This window comes from Siniperca chuatsi, linkage group LG2 (assembly GCF_020085105.1).
Source record: "Siniperca chuatsi isolate FFG_IHB_CAS linkage group LG2, ASM2008510v1, whole genome shotgun sequence".
Taxonomy (NCBI): Eukaryota; Metazoa; Chordata; class Actinopteri; order Centrarchiformes; family Sinipercidae; genus Siniperca; species Siniperca chuatsi.
Genome location: NC_058043.1, coordinates 31,401,179 through 31,416,581, shown reverse-complemented (window position 1 = coordinate 31,416,581; position 15,403 = coordinate 31,401,179). Strand labels below are relative to the sequence as shown.

The 15,403-nt window shown below is 43.2% G+C and overlaps 1 protein-coding gene across 4 annotated transcripts in view; it reads right to left on the bottom strand.

Moving 5' to 3' along the window:
• Window positions 1-15,403, bottom strand: part of LOC122883490 (receptor-type tyrosine-protein phosphatase gamma-like) — a 577,119-nt gene that overhangs the window by 161,224 nt on the left and 400,492 nt on the right. For all 4 annotated transcript variants that reach the window (XM_044212273.1, XM_044212264.1, XM_044212251.1 and 1 more), the window contains exon 5: window positions 8,694-8,789. In XM_044212273.1, the coding sequence (XP_044068208.1) occupies window positions 8,694-8,789 (96 nt within the window). The remainder of the gene's footprint in view (window positions 1-8,693; window positions 8,790-15,403) is intronic.

The following is a 15,403-nucleotide window of genomic DNA, read 5'->3' as shown; positions in this document are numbered from 1 at the left end:
CCAGTACCGCACCAAGCAATCCAGGGTGGCCTTCGTAGTGTCCTGGCTCGACGGACCGGCGCTCCGCTGGGCAGCAGACATCTGGTTGAGGGGTGAGGCTGTCACCCAATCTTTTTGCCACTTCATATCGCTCCTCAGGAAGGAGTTTGGCCCGTCAAACGTCAAGTCCTCAGCCATTCCTCAGCCCACACCTCTACCGACCAATCTCCCGTCTACCAACCCACTACCTGCCCACACCAAAGCTCCGCCTCCCAGCTGCTCACCTGCTCTGCCTCCCAGCTGCTCGCCTGCTCCGTCGCTGCCGCCTCCAGTCCCAGCGCCACGGGCGCCTCCAGTCCCAGCGCCATGGTCGTGGCAGCCTCCTCCAGTCCCTGCTGGGTCGCAGCAGCTCCCAGTCCTGCCGACTAGTCCTGAGGCCCAGACGCCGGTTTCCAGCCCTGCTGTATGGTCGACAAGCCTCCAGGGGGTCCCCGGCTTCGCCGCCAGGTCCCTGGGGGTCTCCGCCTTCGCTGCCCGGTCCCAGCCTTCATCTTCGCCGCCGGCCTCCAGAGGGTCCCAGCTTTCGTCTTCGCCGCTGGCCTCCAGTGACCTCCCACCTGTACCACAAGCATTCCACCAGGCCTCCAGATGGGGTTGAACTTAATCACAAGACACATGATTTCAGCTCTGACCCTATCAAGCCCCCGGGCCGTCTGCCCGGGGACCCCAACTCCTCGCCTGTCCAGCCCCCGGGCCATCCGCCCGAGGTCCTCAGCCCCGCGCCACGCCAGTCCCCGGGCCGTCCGCCGGAGGTCCTCAGCCCCACACCGGTCCAAGCTCCTGATCATCAGCCCGAGACTCCCCGATCTACACCGATCCAAGCTCCTGGTCGTCCATCCGAGGCCTCCCAGCTCCACACCTGCCCAGGCTCTGGCCGGTTACCCGGATCAGCCCGCTCCCCATGGTGGAGGACGACCACCACGTCGGTGGGGTTTTTTCGGCCCTCGGGAGCTGGCCGTGGAGGGGGGAGTACTGTCACAGATACGCTAGGCTCCACCATCCACTAATCACCCACACCTGCTCCCAATTACACTAGAGCAAGGGGAGATTGTGAACGAGGTTTTAATGCTGCAGCTTGTTCTCCGAGGGAATCCATGCTTTGACCGGGAGCAGCCATGCTTCATTGCGACGCAGCAACACACAATATGCAAATCGACAAACGGAGAGGCCCAAGAAGCTTATTCAGCACTTGTAGTTACGTGCAGTTGACAGCCAGAAATATTCTACTGTTAATGCTTATGAGTTGGTACTCATAAGTCTGATAAGCAGTCACATGTTGAGTTTGCAAGGAACTTAACTAAACATTTCAATAGGTGGTGTTCTGCATTGGACGTTACTACTTTAAAAGTTCTGTCTGATCTGATGGTGACAAAGCAGTGTAAAGATTGCATTCCCCCTTGCATTGCCACTCATATTGCTGAGCATGTAGTAGGAACTGCCTCTGAAGTTGCTACTCTGGCAGATGAATATGTGCTGGCACATGAAGGAAAATTTGGGAAAAACTGTTTCAGATAATGCTAAGCTGTTGGTCACTCTGCTAAAATGTTTTGGTCTGAGTCTTTAAAGATGAATTGTGGTCCATGTTCGGTTGGTTTTGGTCAAGTTTATAATTGTTACGAAAGGGGACCTTGGAAAGCAAAGTGTCTGTACTGAAAAATAAGGTCAATTGCACAGGTGGTAAACATGTTAAACCAGCTACTCTCAGTGCCCCAGTTAGGAAAGTTCCAGTTGTCTGAAACTGAGAAATATTCTGGATTTTAAGCTTTCGAGTCAGATGGGTTTGTATCTCTTACTGGTAGTGATATTAAAGTGCCTGTGAAAATTCTACCAGATACAGGAGCAAAGGATTAATTTATTCTAGTTTCTGTGCTGCCCTTTTCTCACGACTCGCATACTGGTGATTGTGTGCTGGTATAGGGAATGGGTTTAACCACTCTGTGCATTCCTTTGCACAAAGCCATTTGGTCTTTGTGGCCTTTTGGATGGTGATGTTCACATTGGGCTTCGGCCTGCCTTGCCTATAGATGGGGTAGATGTGATTCTAGGGAATTGTATGTGTCTGCACTGTTGACTTCTTTTCGTCAGCATTATGCTTTATAAAGTCACAAAAAAGTCGCCAAAAAACACAACTCCTGGTCTGGATTTTTTCACCCGCGATTCCGTTTTGACATCAGCAGGTGAGCTGCGTGTGGAGGAGGCTTGTTGTTAATGACATCGCCTATCGAATCGATCGAAACCAACTGAATGACTTCGGCACCAACAGGTGCACTTACAAGCTTTTACAAAACAATGGCATAAGTAGGCCTACATGAACAGGAGACTCTCTCTGTATGTGTTTCTCTGCAGAGCATGTGTGACTGTCATTAGACCGCACGGGAGGGGTAGAGCGAGGGGAGATTGTGGACGAGGTTTTAATGCTGCAGCTTGTTCTCCGAGGGAATCTATGCTTTGACCGGGAGCAGCCATGCTTCATTGCGACGCAGCAACACACAATATGCAAATCGACATATGTCCGTAACCGATGACGCCAATTACGTTGATGAATCGTCCCAGCCTTAACCATGTGCATGCGCAGTCAAGAAGATTTTCTTTTGTGCCCCTGTGCCCTGCACGGGCCCCCCTCAGGTCCACTCCTGCAGTATATATCAACTGCGTGACCTGAGCTCTGCTCCCAAAAACCAGCATTTACTTCAGCCAATACCGGTGGAGCAGGTGACCTGGGACTTACAGGCCTACATCTATACTCTTAGAATCTAGAGTTACGATACGTAACTAACGTTGTATTTCATATAGGCTTCGACCTCTAAGAGCTGTCACTATTGGGTTAAGGGTGAAGCTGATGTAATCAATGTCCACTGTGACACCAAGGCCCACACGCTGATAGCATACACCAGTTCACCACCCCATAAAAGTGTAATATGGCAGGGAGGCATGTGCCGTGGTTAGCACCATGTCAGCCCTGTGAAAAAAAAACTGGGCATTGTGATGGCATCACTCAGCCAGTGAGACAGATTCTGTTTTGACAGAGTCATGCCTTGTGAGTGCTCTCTGTAATGAACGAACAGCTGCTGCGTCTGTCTGATGTTTGCTGTGCGCAAAACATACTGAAACAAGGCACGCTACGGGCAGAGTCGGTGAGACGCTTCTTCTGCCCCTCTAATCAGAATCTCTCTCGAATCAGGGGATCTGGGGGAAACACGCAAAGGAGAGCTCTGGGCCATGGTGAGAGAAGGCATCCACTCTCAGTGGAGGGTCGTCTCGTGCGTTCATGGAGAACCAGTGTGCATTGCGCATTCTCTCATGAGGCGAACAGATCCATCTTTGCCTTCCTAAACCTGTCCTACAACATTTGAACGAGTGTGGGACTCAGTTTCCATTCGTTGTGAGAGGGATCCCCGTGAGACATCAAGTCCGCAGCGTGGTTCTGAAGCCCCCAGATGTACAGTGCTCTGATGGAGAGCAGGTGTCTGTGTGACCACAGCAGGAGGCTCCTGGCTATTTCCAGCAGCTGGGCTAAGCGCACGCCACCCTGACTGTTAAAGGATGCTGCCGCTGTCCTGTTGTCTGTCCATACTACGAGATGTCTGTTTGTCAGTAGAGCAGCAAAGTGCTTTAACACTTTCAGGACTGTGGACAGCTCCAGACAGTTTATGTGGAGAGATGGATGCTTCGTCCACTTTCCTCCAACCACCTGAGATTGACACATTCCCCCCCAGCTGGAAAGAGATGCATCCGTGTACACTGATATGTGTAATGTAGCTTTCCCGAGGGGAACCCTAGGTGACAGAACTTGGGGGGTTTTCCAGTACGCCAGGTCTGACTGCAGTGAGGGAGGAATAGTCAGCATGTGTCTTTTGTGCCGTATTGAGTCGAGGCACAGGCCTCTGAGCCTCTCTGAATTTCTCTCATGTGGAGGAGTCCCAAGGGGACAACCATGTGACTTGCAGACATCATGCCCAGCAAATGCATCACAGATAGCGCCACTCTTGAGTTTAGGGAATCCAGCCTGGCTGGAGACAGGTTTACTCCCATGGTGGAAGAGTCCATGTGCACACCCAGGTAAATTATCGACTGGGTGGGAAGCGGAGAGCTCTTCTGCCAATTTATGGCCACCATGCCATTGTGTGGAGTGCAGCTCTTCCTGGGACGGGGCCATAATGATCAGGTTGTCCAGGTAAAAAAGCACCTTTTCTGCGTAGTGACTACATTGTCATTTCCACCACTTGGAGAAGGTGCGCGAAGCCAGAGAATAACTGAATGGTAACCGGTTGTACTGGTACTGTACACCTTGGAAGGAGAAGCGTCTGGCACGTAAAAATAAGCATAATGCATGTGAACCAATCACCGGGATGTAAGCATTCCAGCACATGTCTGATGGTCAGCATGTGAAATGGCCATTTCATTATGCACCTGTTGAATAGAGACAGGACCAAAGTTGGCTTCATTCTGCCTGTCTTCTTTGGTACAAGAAAATAGCTGGAATAAAACCCTTCATTCTCCTTGTCTGGAGGACCCGGGATATAGCTTCCTTCTCCAGAAGCTCCGCTAGCTCTGACAATAAGGCCGTTATCTCCGTCTTTTTTGTCACAGGCCTAGGAAGGGCAGAATGGTCGTGGTGTTAAAAGTGCATGACAGATTCAGTATGCAGCTCTGTGTGTTCAGAACTTGAGTCTGAGTCAGGCTATAATGAGACATCCCCACTAACTCGCCCTGAGAGTTGGGAGGTGGGTGATACTTGTTTATAGTCAGCAATGTACATTTGTTCCTGAAACTGTGAGGAACTGACAGGGCTGCGCCTGCCGCACTGTGTGTGTGTGAGTGTGTGTGTGTGTGTGTGTGTGTGTGTGCGGCAGCAAGCCTCTGTGTGTGGCTTGTGCCGCAAAATGCTCAGCGAGGACAAAAGTGGATTGACTGCTAATTAAACTGCTCTTTAGAGGAAAGTGGGTGGACTGGAAAAGAGCCCCGTGTTTCCTTTGATAAGCTGGGCTGAGACATGTGTTCCCCGCATCCCGTCATTGCCACTGATGGCACTGTTTGTGAGGTGGCCTGGTGAGTGGGTTGGCCCAAGAGGACACTGGCTGCTGGCTTTTACCATGACAGCACGGAGCTTGTTGGGCTGCAGCCGCTAGAGGAGGATATTGCGGCAGAGGAGGAGGTGGCACCAGAGCGGGTGCATGCTGGGGCAAGCAGCAGCTGCAGGGCACTTCCTCCTGAAGAGAACATCTCACCGTTTTTGCGGCTGAGATGTGGTTTTGCTCCATAAAGGTGTGTTTCCTCACACTCTCCACTTCCTCGGTTGCTTCGTGCAAATGAGCCATGGCAGTCTGGAATAGCGGTGCAAACAACCCATCAGGGGATATGGGAACATCCAGCAGCTCCCGTCTGATTTGAGGGGAAAGCCAGATGTTACGCTGCATCGTTGTCTGCCATGCTATTATTCTGGATGAAGCCACCGTTCAGGCCGTGGTGAGAGTCAGGATGGCTGTCATAGCCTTTCCGATATCCATGGCTAGTTAGGGTTTGGTGGCCATGATGGAGACAGCAGAGAGATGTTATTTTGTGCTGCAGCCACCTGAGCGACACAGTGGTGCAAGTGGTCTTGCGTCCGCCGAAAAAAGTGGATTTCTGAAGCAAGATGCTAGCTAGGCCTTGCTCTAGTAGAAGGATCTCTCCTTCTCCGCACTGCTGCGGGGCTCCTGGCCGCGGTGGTGACGGAGAGAGCCACAATCGTGGAGCTCCGGATTCCCTGCCATCAAACTCCAGGGCTCCCAACGGGGAGGTGGGAGAGCCGGGGGGAGAACCTAAGCTGGAGGGAACCAAGCCATCTGCTCACCATCAGGGTCGTCCTCCAGGATGTCTTGAAACTCGAAGTTGAAGAGGTCCAGCTCTGCCTCCGGTGAGAGATCCACACTTCCTCGACATAGACCGCCGTGAAAGCATCCGCTCGCCACTGCATATCCTCTGTAGTCAAACGAGCACAGAACAGCCTGAGGAGTAAGCTCTAGTCCGGCGTGGACAGCGCTGAGGCAAGCCTGGCAGCGGGGGTGAAGATCTGAGGGGAGGATGTAGCTGATCCGGCAGCCAGTACACAGGCAAACACCACTAGACTTAATTGTTCTTCACTTGTTGACAGCTTGTACACTGAAGAAAAAATGGGAGCAGAGCTCAGGTCACGCAGTTGATATATACTGCTGGAGCTGACCTGAAGGGGGCCCATGCAGCGCACAGGGGTGAGAAAGAAAAACTTCACGACAGCGCAATGCGTTGGGATAAACTGACAGCGACAGCTTTTAGAGGGCGAAGCCTATACAAATTAGAACTGCGAGGAGATGAGAGGGAGAGACAGCACCTGGTGGCGAGAGATGTGACCCACAACCAGTTTATCATAGTGCATTATTAATGCAGCGCAGTGAGGATACACACGTTTCTTTACAGACGAGCATATATAATGTGGATCTATCTGTCTGTTTGTTACTGTTAACAGAGATGTAGTTCAAACCACAGAATTGTAGAATAACATTAGGCTTCATAATAAAAGAAAGTTTTTATATCACGTCCAAACTTCTGTCTGTATTCGCACGCTTCCTCTCTCTCGTCCACATGAGCTCTCTCTCTCTTTCTCTCTCTGCTGCGAGTCTGCATCACACTTTTTTATCAATTGATTTTTTTTTTATTTAAATAACAATAACCTTTAGATAGCAATGCACCAGGTGCAGGCACTCTGATTGGTTAAAAAAATGTTACTGCCGAAACACACCTATGGTTACTTAAGAGACTAAATACAACCCCTTTGCACCTTGCGCCTTAATTTGCACCTAGATTATGTCCCGTTTAACTAGCAGTAGGAGTTGGACACACCCTAAATGCACTTGCGCCATGCACTTTAGACCAAGTGATTCGGATCGGTTAAATAGGGTCGTAAGATTTGCCATCCAAGACAAATCAGTATTTTAAGCCTCCCCCACTTTTTCCAATCCCTGTAGTTAACTCAGTTTATTTCCATATTTGGACTATTAAAGATCATTCAGAGCGACCAAGGATCAAGCTTTTCATCACATTTGTGTTGAGTTCTTAAGCAGCTAACCATCAAGCATAACCAAGCATTTGCTTATCATGCCCAAAGCCAAGGTGCTTGAGAACAATTTCACCAAACTCTCAAGTCTTTGTTGCGAGCATATGGCACAGAAATGGACAGGGACTGGGAGGAAAGTTTACCATGGTTGCTTTTAGCTGCCAGGGAGGTGTGTCAAGAGACTACTGGGTTAAGTCCTAATGACCTTGTCTTTGGTCACAAGGTATGTGGACCTTTGGCAGTGCTTCGGGATGAGTGGATTGCAGATGAACCTCCTCCGAACTTGATAGATTATGTAAATGGTTTCCAACACAGGCTTTACATGGCTGGTCAATTGGCAAAAAAACAACAAAAAAACGGTAAAATCTCAGGCCAGGATGAAGCAGAGCCTCATGATTCTTTACTGCTACTACTGTTGCTTGAAGAACTCAATTGTTTCAAAATGTTTTGTTTTGAAAAAAAAATTAGATGTTTTATTGGCTCACTTGACTGTTACAAAGTGTACTGATTTGGCTAAACTTATAAAGAGTTATCCATCCTTATTTGGGGACATGCCTTCAAAAACAATAGCCTCAAGGTTGGCCCTATGTTGTTCTTCCTTGTTGGCTGTGGTTTTTTTCCTTTGTTTCAGGAAGTTGATGGGTGGAGCTGAGACCTTGTCAGAGATGCAACACACCTGAGCAGGGAGGGCTCAGGAGGCTATAAATCAGACCTGCAAGATCCTCTCACTCTCTTCCCCTGGCCTGTAGACCGATATTGTAACTTGTTTTTACTTTGTGTTTCACACTCATACACACATTTCTCACCACTCACACAAACAGGTAAGTATGTACTGTATGTAATATACATACTGAATTTTGATCACTGTATTTGTGCTCAGTCAAACCCAGAGAACTCAACTCGCAATTTCAGGAACAACTCATCCCTAAATGGAGAATATGTCATTATTTCTTCACTCATTGTCGGTGGAGCCTCCATAGACTTTATGCAGTGAGTTCACATCCATCTGATAAACCATAGCTAAATGAGGTTTTCAAAAAAGAACATCAAAATACTAAGCCCCAAAGCTGCACTGTGAGTCTGCAAGGCCTAGTTATCTGAAAAAACTCAAATAATGACAGAAGTTTCACTCTGAAATCATGAAGCATGAAGTCCAAATCCTACAAGGAAAGACCAAATGAAACTGACCTCTTCCTCATCGTTTTATAAGCGTACACATGCACAAACAGAAACAGGCTTGGCGGAAAAAGTCAGAATCAGAAATACTTGATATATTGATCCCTGAGTGGAAACTCTTTCATTACAGCTGCTCACTATTACATCAATGCAAACTTGAGAATAGAAGGAATAGAAGTACTAAGCAAATCAAAATATATTACACTATAATACAGGTAAGATAAATTAAACAAAGGATATAAAGTGGATATAAAGTATAAAAGCTAAAATAAGTGTAAGTACAAAGTGGATTTAGAGGTTGATAAGTATGTATGGTATAATACAATGTAATAATATAAGTAATAAGTAATAGTGCAATAATGAGTACTGTAAAGTTAAGTGTAGCTTATTAGAAAAAGGTTCCTACCTGAAAAAACACAGCCATAGCTGCAATGATCCTCTTCTCCCTAAGCGCTGCACTGAGACTGTCGAAGTCATCTGAGTTGTACATGTAGATCTGCATCTGTGAGAGAAAGAAACACTGAGTTATGTTGGGGGACACATAGAAGATTAAATCTTCACATCAAAATCAATACACTACAACAAATTGAGCTAACTATTTATATCTCCCTCACAAATAAAAACTGTGCACAATCTCTCTTGGAATATGTATCTGTAGCAAAATGTGGGCATTTGTAGAAAGAAAATAATTAAATGAATGAATGTGTTATATTATATATATATATATATATATATATATTTAATTAATTAAATATAATTATTTACTAATAATTTACTATTGTATAAAGTGTATGACACCATTATGACATCTTATACATAATGTCATTTTCCACCTTTAGCAAGTGACAGATAAATCTAAGTTGCCATCCCCCAAATAGCCTTAAAAAATGGCACTCTTGAATTGTATACATTTAAGTAGACTTCTCAAAACTTTCTGCAGTTAAATACAAGCAAAACAGAGATTCTAATTGCTCCTGATAATGTGAATACCCATATTTCACATAGACTTAGCCCACTATCCTATGCAAAGCAACAATTTCGGGTTCTTTGAGTATAATTTCAGCTTCAATAAATATATTAGTTCAGTCTGGTTTCCATCAGACCAGGAACATCTCTTAGATTAGACCGTTTATCTCTGCTAAAAATGTGGAAACTGTTTTTCAGGCCTTTATCACATCCTCTGGTATTAATAGAAAATCATATGGGAAAGAAAGTTACAAACCTGCAGAATACAAGGTAATTTATTTATCATTATACAACACAAGGTTGTACAACGAAATTAAGTTAGTCGCTTCATGCTACACACGTACAATATATATATGCTACAGTTATTTACATATATACATACACGTATACACCCAGGAAATAATTCAATGCATTTTTTTATTTGCGTCTGGAGGAATGCAAGACAGCAGCAACAATATAGTGAATAATAAGATGGTTATTATCTTCACATAAAATGTTTGACATCTGGAAACAGTGTCCAGCCACTTTGACTGCATTTGAGCACCAAGCACCATGGATGTAGTCGACCTCCCCTCATCCCGCCAAATTCCTGTGCTCCTTTCTTCCTGATCACAGAGCACACGCTGTGGTGTCTGGTCCGGCTGATCTGGCTTGGTGGATCATCTCATGGTCTGCTGGTCTTTAATCCAAACCCTGGCTTCCTTTTCAGATGAATAGGTAATACGTGTTTCAGCAATAAAGCCAGAAAAAATAAGATAACAGATAAAAACAAAAATGTAGGGGAGTTTGAAGGAGCTAGCCTACAGGCTGCATCTCCTGATCCAGTCGATTAGAACAATTTTGGCTTAGCCCTTTTAAATCAAATCCAGTCAGACATCATTCAATTATGTTTCAACAATAAAACTGAAAAAAAAAAGTTTGAAGGCGCTACCAGCTGCTGCATCTACATGTGCAACTGTTGCCATAGCAAGAATATTATTGTAGTGAGATTAAAAATATCTAGTGAGTTCAGTGGGGTCTCTTGTTAGGGGTTGCTTGGAGTCTTGACCTCAGTATTTACTGTATAAATGGTTACAGTCCTGGGCCTACAATCCTCCCTACCTTAGGCTGTGGTTCCACAGGTGTTCAAAACACTTTTACTACACATTCACTGCAACATATGTAACTTAACTAAAAGCAGTCCCAACTTGAAAAAAAAAGACAGAAAGGGAAGTGTTGCCTCAAGTGTGAACTGGCCCAATAATCCTTGCTGCCCAGTTTTACATAGTTAGAATATATTCATATTCTTCTCGCTTGTCATTGAGACATAAACATTACCCATGACCTTTTTCCCTCTGCTGTTTGGATTTCCACAGCGCTGCCTAGAGACATGCTGAATTCAAATATTCTACTGCTTGGAGCAGCACCTTTATGTGAGGTACTGCTCTGTTTTAATAAGAATTGAAACTGATGAAAATGCCCAACAGAAGGAAAAACCCCACATTACATTTTTTTTCTGTGAGATTTTCTCAAAGTAATGTGAGCTAAACAAGCTGGCAACATCTGGAATCAACAGCTCTGGGCTTTATAGTGGAGGAATGACTCAGCTGAAAATCTGCAATTCACTGCTTATTTGGTGTGTAGTTGCAGGAATGAAGAAAAACTGGAATCCATGAATTATATGCTACTGGTGATGCAGTGGTAAATAGTGAACTATGACCACTGGTCAGTGAGTACTATGATCCATCAAAACTACTGTGGAATCTAGCCTAATGCTGATGTTGTTCCGGGGTCCATAATGACTTGTTTTTTATTTTGTATACTTCATTGCAAGAGTGCAGGAGTTTACGTAAATTTACATTTGCTTACATATGATGATGTTCACACTTTCATTCTTACAATATTTATATATTCTATAGTGAAACAAAAAATAAAGATATAATAATAATTATAATAAAGTAAAATAAAAATAAAAAGAAGGGATGAAAAATAAAGAAGCAGGCTAGTAAGATCCTCAGTTTCCTCAGTTTCATGTTTTCTATCGATGTTTCCTGTTTTATTTTGAAATATTCTCCCTCCCTCTTGTGTCTTGTAGTTTTGCTTCCTGTCTCTGATTGCTTGCCCTTATTAATTTCACCTGTGTCTCCTCGCCTCCCCCTACCTGAGTGTATTTAGTTTGTGTTCTTCCTTTGTTCTGTGTCAGATAGTCTTTGTCCCTGATATCAGCTGGTTTAATGCTTTTTTTCCCCCTGTGTTTGCAGGATTTTCTACCTGGCTTATTTTGGACCTTGTGTGTATTGTGGATTTTGCCTACCCCTGTCAGAATTGTTTGCCCTCATGGACTGCTTTTCCTGGTTTGATCTCTGCCTGCCTGACAATCCATGTAAGCCCATGTGTTTTTTTCTGTCATTAAATTACTGAACTACACCTGCTCTGCCAGTGTGTTTGCGTTTGGGTTCAATCCCCTTGTGTTTTTGTTACCTGGCGATATGTGACATTTTCTGTTTTGTTTATTGTTTTATTTAAGGAAGAAGTTAAAAAAACAAACAAACTTGAGATTCTCATTTCTCAACAAAACATAAAAATGTTATACTGATGGTTAGGTAAGCACCAATAAAATAAGCTAAATGGTCCATTGAGAATAAAAAAAATAATTCAGTAGATATAACTGGGATGAAATCATGATTTCACAGCCTAATTTGTTTTTAGCATTTCAATATTAACTTCCTCTCCTTCTTTGTAGCCTACCAACCCTCTTACTTTCACTCCGGCTACCTGTTGTTATATCAATGGACACTCTAATCTATCTATCTGAGCATAACGCAAATATAAAAAATTAGGGAGGAGCTAAAGGGGAAAGAATGAGATAATAGAGAAACATCAGCCCTTCATCAGCACGCACAGTTACATATACACATACATTTTGGTTGTATATGTGGTTTAGATGTTACATACTGTATTTTATCTATGTTGTGTTATTGCTAGTGACACTTTCTGTATTTGTTTTAATCTACATTTTTATTACTGGTTTGTGTATTAACCAAATATTTGATCAATTTGTAGTTGGATGCTTTGGCAAGTGTCTTTCAAAACTTTCATGCCAATAAAGAAGTGAGAGATGTGTTTTATTTATTTTTTTATTTACCCACTATAGACTTCATCTCATTCTTTACATAGCCATATATCACTCATGTTTCAGTCCATTCGAAATGTCACTCATGCATCTTTACATTATCTGTTCTCGATGTCCTGGGGTGGCTCAGTGTCACCTGGGCCTGCATATTATATGCTCTGCTCCCCCTCCTCTGTCGACATTATACAATATTCCATCCATCTGTGGACTCATTTGATGACTCGATCTGTCGCATGTGATACCCAGCTCTTTAGGGCCTTAGATGCTGCCTCCAGGTTGTCATACTTTTTTTTTTTTTTTTGAAGATACATTAAAGATTTTCAACTTTGCTGGAGCAATAACATGATTTAATATTCTTCTTCCTCAGCTGGTCTCTCATCGGTTTGTACATGGCTCTATGTTGTTTCATTATAGCTGTAAAATCATGGTCGAAGAATCGCATTCTATTCAGTCATTCTTTGCCCATGCCGTCTGAAGTATTTTTTTTTTTTTCTGTCGGAATATTTTGTTGTTCCTGCATTTCTCCAACTCTGTCCAATTGTGTTAAATCTATCTATCTATCTATCTATCTATATATAATATTATTCTATTTTCTTTGACTCGTCCGTCTCTGTCGGCTTTAAACTATGATTGAAGTCTTAATTTCGTAGTAATAGTTTCTTTGTTAATTGATCAGCTGTTTCTTAATCTGTTTTAACAAACTCTTTTGTTGTCGCACCTGATCGGAGATTCATTCCCTGCTAATATTAACCTAGTTTTACTACTTCAGACCTAATTACATTACTATCATAAATCGGGAGTAAAGCAGATGCCGTTTTTTTTAATCTGCCGACATCTCCGCGGTCAGACGCATTGTTAGTTCATTAGTGTGTTTGGACAACAATGGAGTTTGGTGGCACAACGGCATAATATATATCAGACATACAATATTTGTTAGCATCAGATGACTGTTTATTTTTTTTATTAAACCTAATCCATTAATTAGACTACTTCCATATTTAGTGAGTTGATACACAGAAGTCTATAGTAAATGTGATTAAAAAGTAAATTGTCAGTCTGCTATTTGTATTGAAGAGAGAACCAGACTGCCGCCAGGAGTCAATCATACTGTGAAATGGCCTTTCATGAGCTCACACACACACACACACACACACACAAAATTGGTCAAACAGTCCAGCGCTATTCGTTGTCATGGTGATTATGGAGGTATGACTCATAAAGGCACACAGCAGATGTGTGCACCGAGTGTATTTGTAGCGGGAACACATTGTATGTACATAGAAACTGTGTTCATATGCACATGTTTACATAATTTGTAGGGTTGGGGAACACATTCCTGCATGCCAAAAGCAATTTTGGGAGCTTTTTCCTTGCCATTTTCTCCAGTTTGTTAATCTCTACATAGAGTCTTGTGCATTGCTTTTTTTTATCTACTTGTGAAGCAAATATTTGTTAAGCACCCTGATATAGAGTCTGGTGAATTTATAGCAGGGACAGCTCAACTGGAACAACATATTATCCAAAAGGGTATTAATTAAAGTCAATGTGGGGGATTGTGCTTTTAAAGGTAGAAGGGAGACAGCAGCTCAACAATTATAATCAGTTTAAACACAGCTGTATTTGCCCTAATGATGGTGATGTGTGCTTACTCACATAATGAAATGGGACAGTGATGAAAAAGTGGACAAAAGATGAGTCCCCCAGCAAAATGTAAATGCTTTTATTTCAGTGTCATTTAATTAATTAGAAATTCATTACAATGTTAAATTAACAATGCTGGCTATTGATGAACAGTGTTATGCACGTTACTCTGGAAATTTAATTAGATTACTGATTACTCCTTTTGAAAGTAATCAAGTTACTTTTCTGATTAGTTTTTTTTTTTTCAAAAGTAATTAGTTACATTACTAGTTACATTACTTGCCCCACCCCAAAAAAACGACAGAATAACCTTTTTGGTTCGCTCATGAGTGTGGGTATCTTCTCAATGATGCGGAGTCCACAGTGGAAATAGGTAGCATATCATCCACGATAAACCCGATAAACAAACAAGTTTGTTCAGTTCTTCTCCACTTACGGTTGGTGTTGGACGGGAGAAATCCAACTTATGTTGTTTAGCTGGAGAAGGACATCCATTGGCACTGGACTCGACAGTACAAGTTGATGCATTGGTCTCATCACTCGGTGCTTTCTTGATAAGTTTTACCGTGCTGTGCTGCCCTTTCAGGTGTTTTAATAAATTAGATGTGGAGTTTTTCGCGGTTGAAAAGGTTTTCCCCCACATAATTCACAATGCACAATAATGTTCTTGCCTTTGACCGAAATAAACTCAAAATAATGACTATTTTCAGCTACAGAACGCAAACTTTTCACTCTCCATGCTTAGATTGTTTTGATAGTAATCACCACTCAGGCGCTTACCAGTCAGTAGAGCTCAGGTAAATGACGTCACGTGGGCGACAGGCAGGGATGACGCCTGACGCTTACTTTGGGGAAAAAAAGCTATTTTTCTTTTTACTATCTAGATGATAAAACGCTGCATTCTGTCGGCAATGATATAACACAGCTGTAACGCAAATTGACATGGGCCTGTAACTGTACTCTAATTACTATTTTCAAAATTATAACGCGTTAAATTACTCCATTACTAAAAAAGAAATCAAATTACAGTAACGCGTTACTAAGTAACTTACTAATTAATTCATTTTGATGTCATTCAAAATACCTCATCCCACATTCCCCAATTTGTACTGCAGGGTTATATTCTCAGGCAGAGCCACATAAAACATTATGCATCTGTTTTCAAAGGCTGAGCCTAGCTGGGTCTCTTTGTCCCAAATATGACCCCATTTGAGCATGCATGTCTTTTTAATGAAACAGTATTTTCTCAAACCTCTGCATTAGAAGAAGTGAAAATATTTAGACCATAAATGATTGAGGAAGAAACTACTGTTTGAAGATTGAAAAGTAAACTTTTATTATTTTCATCTGAGGTTTTTGGGAGCTACCATCTAGTGGCCTTTTGAAGAACTGCAGCT